The sequence below is a fragment of the Haliotis cracherodii genome, unplaced genomic scaffold (assembly GCF_022045235.1).
Source record: "Haliotis cracherodii isolate W230 unplaced genomic scaffold, xgHalCrac1.p SCAF_5, whole genome shotgun sequence".
In the NCBI taxonomy this organism is placed as follows: Eukaryota; Metazoa; Mollusca; class Gastropoda; order Lepetellida; family Haliotidae; genus Haliotis; species Haliotis cracherodii.
In genome coordinates, this window is record NW_027266308.1 from 24,875,076 (window position 1) to 24,881,178 (window position 6,103).

At 41.7% G+C, this 6,103-nt stretch overlaps 1 protein-coding gene across 1 annotated transcript; it reads right to left on the minus strand.

Annotated features, from left to right (window-relative positions):
* Window positions 1-5,369: 5,369 nt before the first annotated feature.
* LOC139442548 (uncharacterized) lies at window positions 5,370-5,765 on the minus strand. The gene has a single exon (XM_071223371.1). It carries the CDS (start codon window positions 5,763-5,765, stop codon window positions 5,370-5,372), a length of 396 nt encoding a protein of 131 aa, XP_071079472.1.
* Between the last annotated feature and the right edge of the window lie 338 nt (window positions 5,766-6,103).

Here is a 6,103-nt window from a genome sequence, read left to right on the forward strand (position 1 = left end):
CAAGCAGATTAGCATAAACGGGAACCTCATCCGAGGTCCTAAACAAGATTTGAGATATACGCGGGTTAAATAGAGACTCTCACCCGAGTGTCTTTTGATATTTGATATAATAAAAACGAGGGTGAGATTTTATTTATCATCCAACATTTTCAGTTTGTAGACAGTAATTAGCAGCGTCTTAAAGGGCAAGTTCACACGGAAATGAACCATTTTTTCTTGTACTTTTTCCACATTAAAAGTGTTAACATAGAAGTATCATAGACAAAAATATAAAAACATCATATTAATTAACATATTTATTGCACTAAAACGATTTATATTTTGCACATTTACCAAGTGTTCTATTTCCATAACAAAAACACCATGGCTTATGCCCCTTGCAATATGACGTCATTGGTGCCAATTGATAAACATTATGACGTCATCATGCTTTGTTAGAGCCGCTTCACGTGGTGTAGGTACAGTTTTGTGATTCTAGCATCTCAGATGCCAGCCAGAATTGTGTTATGCTGAGTCACCACTGCGCCGGAGTGTGTCGTAGACCATGTTGTTTTACCGCAAACTGGTCCTTGATATCTTTTGCGTTGAGAATAGACAGGGACCCAGTTGAATTGGCACCAATTACGTCATACTCTAAGGGGGATAACTCAGGCCTATTTCGCTCGTAAAACGAAGGCCTCATAACGGCATATCACTTTCACACTATTGTGAGCTTCCTACTTTCACTGTGAAAAAAAATGAGTGTATATTTTCAAACACAGATACTAACTAATTCTAAAATTGCGTTTTGTTTAGAAAAAGAAAGAAAGTGATTTTTGCGTGTACACTTCCCCTTTAAGTGTAAAACGTACTTCTCGCAGCTTCAGAAGCAGAGCCATAAGTGATGTCATTTGATTGTGACGTCATGCTAACCAATGAGGTCACAATGGTCTGCAAAGCATTGTGATGCAATTTCATTCTAGTGATATCTACAATGTAGATATTGCTTGATCTCATCCAAGCGATATCTCCTGTGGGAGCCAGTTTTGGATGATAAATAGAGATTACTACACGAGTGTCTGTCAGATACTATTGATCTTACAACGAGTTGTTTCAAAACGTATCTAACGAGCACACATTGTAAGTGATTCCATGGTATTTCATTGACTAGAAAAGCAATGTTTGCGTTATGTTTTTGCTGTTTGTTGTGCGTGGTACAAGGCTAGATGATGTTTGTTTGTGTGTTGTCTAACGCCTAACTCTGCAGCATTCCAGCTATATGACGCCGGTTTGTAAATGATAGGATCTGGAACAGACAATCTAGTGATTGATATCATGAGCATCGATCTACGCAACTGGGATACGATGACATGCATCAACCAAGTCAGCGAGTCTGACCACCCGAACCCGTTAGTCGCCTTTTACAAGCACTGGTTGCTGTCGCATTTTTGGGGCAATGTTTATTCCCCGTAAATGCCCCAACATTATTGAAATTAATTCCTTGACTAATGTAATAAAAAATACTATAGAGACAATATATCCAACTAAACTCCCGGGTTGTTACCAAAGAGAACTCAGATTCACACTTATAATAAACATTATTTATTACAATATGACGCACACATATATACAGAATATTTTCATTCCAATATTTCACAGTTATGTTCTTCGTCCTCCCAGATGATGTCTAGGCCCCACACTGTTGTTTTCCTCGTGTCCAGACAATACACGGGCTCGTGAACCGCACGTTCCTCTGTTACGTCGTCATTTGTGACATCAACTACACTGACAAAAGTGTCCACATCTTCCCAAAGACCGGAATAATTCAGATTGTCCCCAAAGTGAGGCAGATCCACCACATCAAAATCACCAGGTGGCGCTTCAAATGAGAGATCGTCAACCTGCTGCCACCACTGACAGTTGTCGGGAAGCACGTACTCGGAGTCAAACAGGTCGTCTGCTTCTTCTCTGTCACACACTGGAGTCTCGCCTGATGAGCCCTTCCTTATGAAATCTTCAGTGTAGGTCATGTCTGGTAACAAACTTGTATCTTTGGACAACGTGTCGGGGCAGGTGATATTTTCCTCTTTTGAGTTCGCAATCTTTTGGGGACTGCTTCTGAGACGTTGGTTGAATGTTACCAAGCTCCCTTGTTTGGTGTAAAACAGTTCTGGGAAGTTGTTCAACACGGCGTGATCTGTGATGAACATCGGAGGAACCCGGATGTCGATGGAGACGGTAGTGATGTCCGGTGCCATAGTGAACGCAAATATTAGATCAAGGCACTGCAAAGAAAACAAAATTCAATGTTTCAATATCTCTTAACATAAAGAAACCAAAACAACTGCCAAATTTAATGAAGAGCCAATACAGACACTTTCAGACTTTAGGATATATAGCCGAAAGAGAGTAAAAGTTTTAAATTTTGAAAACTTTTAGTGAATCAGACATGAAGCAAATGTCAGATAGATGAAGGCACTTAAGAAACATACCTGGTCAGTGTAGGTGTACGGTAAAACGGTGCGAAGAGTTTTGCTGAGTTACAAGACTTCAAGTCTAAATACCCAGATGCTAAATTCTTCTCTCAACTTCCTTCTCTCGGTGGTTCTCTCGAATGAATGAAGATGGTGAAACGAACAAATACTTATACTATTGTCACCACATCGTAATCCAAAAATGTCACAGCTGATAAATATTCTCCAGACGTGTATCGCGTCATGGGTGAACGTGTATTCAGCCGTCTGACATCATTTGTCTCGTCTGCTCCTGATCGCTGTTCACGGCCGTGACGTCTCCGTCTGACCTCTGACCGTCACGCGCCGGTCAAGCACGCATCTCCTCACTGAGAAGGGAGACCCGCCTATTTCCTGTCAAAACAACGGAGTTGAGAGATGCGTTGATGTAGAGTTGTTTTCAATTCGCGATTGATGAGCCTGACGAGACTGTCACAGTTCATTAGCCGGGGTTACTGATTCATGCAATCTCGCGTCAAAAGGCAGTGGCAAAAACGTGACGTATGTTTGTTGATATTACCGCCATATGCGACAAACGCCACATTAGTCGAATGGAATTATCTTTTATACCATGACCGCATTTCGTTGGCTGATCACGTGACTGTAAATATCATGAAAATCTAGAGAAAGTAATCCTGACCGAAATATTTTAAATTTGGCCGCCGAAAATCTAAATTAAGCAAAGGAGAAAGCATATGTCAAGTTATATGTTTGTCAGTCGTAACGATACGAACGTTCTGTGGATCGGGGCCCAACATAAGACAGCGCAGGAGATTGATAACAGGCAAGTCGTGCCCAAGCAGTATCCTATCCTAAATACAGATATAACAACGGCACCGAGATGTATAATTCCCGGAGCATGTCTTACGGATTTATACCTGAAGAAGTGTGTCGGTATTACAGAATAAAGCATTAAAGTATGCCTTCGAAGAAGCCAAGGGAACTTCAATTTAGCTACGATGGGTGACACTGGCTGGAGTTCTGTGCCCCATAACGAAAGAAAGTGGGGGTGATGTTAAACTATTTGACAGGATATAAACAGTCAGTACTGAAACAAGTGCGGAAGATAAGGATTTTAAAGCTGGACCAATTTAATGGTGTAGAGTTGTTACCTTCCCTCCTTGTGCTTGGATGTTTTGCAAAGCCGACACTTACTCAGCTGGGCAAAATATTACTGTCAGTCACGCAGTAATGACATAATATACAAAATGCGCTTTTCAAGAAATATATATTTTGCAAGCGATAAACAGTATCAATGTGTTTTCATCACGTAGCCACAATTGTAACTATCCTAAGCTCGCGTTGATGAAAAAGTTCCATACTAGTTGTCATTGCTATTCTTGTGTTGGAGTCAAACATTTGTATAACCTGTCAACAATGGTCAACCAAAGAAGCTTTTTAGTAACTCTTCTTTACATATGCTACAGCCGCTTCTTGCAACTACTGTCCCCGGTACTTTTGTTCTGGAAGTTTGATTCTTTTTTACTATTCTGGTGTGAGGGTCGGGTTATAAACTGCTACAGCAGGCATTTTAGGCTACCTTTATAGCCTGTCTACAATATTCAACCTGGGGAAAAGACTTTAGTAACACTTTACAATATTCATATTTTACAGCCGCTTCTTGCAACTACTGTCACCGGTACGTTTGTTACTATTCTGGTGTGAGGGTCGGGTTATGAACTGCTACAGCAGGTAGTTTAGGTTACTTTTATAGCCTGGCAACAATACTCAACCTGGGGAAAAGACTTTAGTAACACTTTATAATATTCATATTTTACAGCCGCTTCTTGCAATCGCTGCCACTGTTGTCCTCACTACTTCAAATAGGATCACGATATTTCGCGATTATTAATAATTATTGACGAAGACATCTGCATGTGTGCTTATAAAGTGAAAACAAGCCAACCCGGGGATAACAAATATTACTTACAGTAATGACATAATTTGCGCTTTTTAAGAAATATACATTTTGCTGGCGACAAATGACTTATGATCACGAAGTTGCAATCCAGGGAAATGTTGGCAGTCAGCTGACAGCAAGCGGCTATATTTAGAAGCGTGCTTAGCGTACGTAGCGTTCGTACATTGCCAAACCCAAACTGAACGAAATAACAGGTTTGTTTGTTTGTTGTTTGACGCAGCACACGATCTATCCGGGTTAGAATAGGTCTTCGGCAACAGTAAAACGCGACTAACGGGTTCGGGGGTCAGGCTCGCAAACTTGGTTGATGCATGTCATGTTACCCCAATGTCATAGATCAATGCTCATGATGTCAATCACTGGATTGTCTGGTCGAGACTAAATTATTTACAGACCGCCATCATATAGCTTGAATATCGCTTAGTGCGGCGATAAACAACAAACAAAGGAAATATGATGGTGTCATTGTAACGGCAGGTAGGTCATTGCAATGCAGAATACCACTTGTTAGTCTGGTCAAGGCTTATTATCATTTACAGGACGCCAGGATACAATATTGTTACATGTTGCATTCTGAAATATTACTATAACCCTTTGTGCTACGAGGTTAACGTTATTGATCCTTAATCTGTTTCTTAAATTGTCTTCCTTGTTACAAAGAACTTCTTACGGACGAGTGAAAAGCGCCGTGATGTTGCTGAAATATTGCTAAAAGCGGCGTAAAACCATACTAAGTCACTCCATCTGATCATAACGTGGCACGAATGTGGGATAGGTTGGATACACATGCATTTGTTTATTCCTTTTGACAAGCACAAGAAGCATCATAAATACGATTGAATTCGTAATCTGTTGTTGACAAATACAATGAGAACAAAATGGCATGAGAACGAACCTTTATTACACTGATGTCATGTACAGACCATGCACACCTCACGGTAACGTCTCCCACCAGACTAGATGTACTTTTCGTTCTCGTCCTCCCAGATGATGTCCAGTCCCCATATTGTTGTCCACCTCGTGTCCAGGTGGTACAGACGCTCGGGAACAGCACGGTTCTCGTTGACGTCATCTGCAGTGTCCACATCTTCCTGCAGGCTGGAATAGTTGATGTACTCCCCAGCGTACAGATCCATCACGTCAGAGTCGCTGTGGCTTTCCTCATGTGAGAGATCCGCCATGTGCTGCCACCACTCACAGTTGGAGGGAAGGACGTACGTGGAGTCGAACAGATCGTCTGCTTCCCACTTCTCACGCACGTCCACGTGACCCTTGGGTTGGGCTTCCGGTGTGTTTCCAGCCAAGAAGTCTTCAGATGTAGACACGATTCTTGAGGCGTCACTGTAAAGCATTGCAGATAAGATGGTGTTTTGGAATTACCTTTACAGGATCTGCTACGTGATATCAGGGTTCTGATTTGTAATCTCGGAAGCTTTTCGAGTCGGTTGGATAAGTAATCATCGACGATACCGGGATGTTAGGTGAGGGGATGTATTTACAGCTCGGTCTGGAAACGAAAACGTGAGAGAATAAAAAGCGTCACTGTTAATGGTATTTCAGCTGCACTATACAGGTCGCAAACGTCTATAGCGTTTAGTGAAACCCACGTTCATGGTTCGCATTTGGGCTGAATCTGGGAGTCGAACCCGTGACAAGCGAATATCGGCATGGCCAAGGGACGAAACAGCAC

Bases quoted from the DNA above. Each gene is read 5' to 3' on its own strand.
- LOC139442548 (XM_071223371.1), bottom strand. From the start codon at position 5,765: ATGCTTTACAGTGACGCCTCAAGAATCGTGTCTACATCTGAAGACTTC.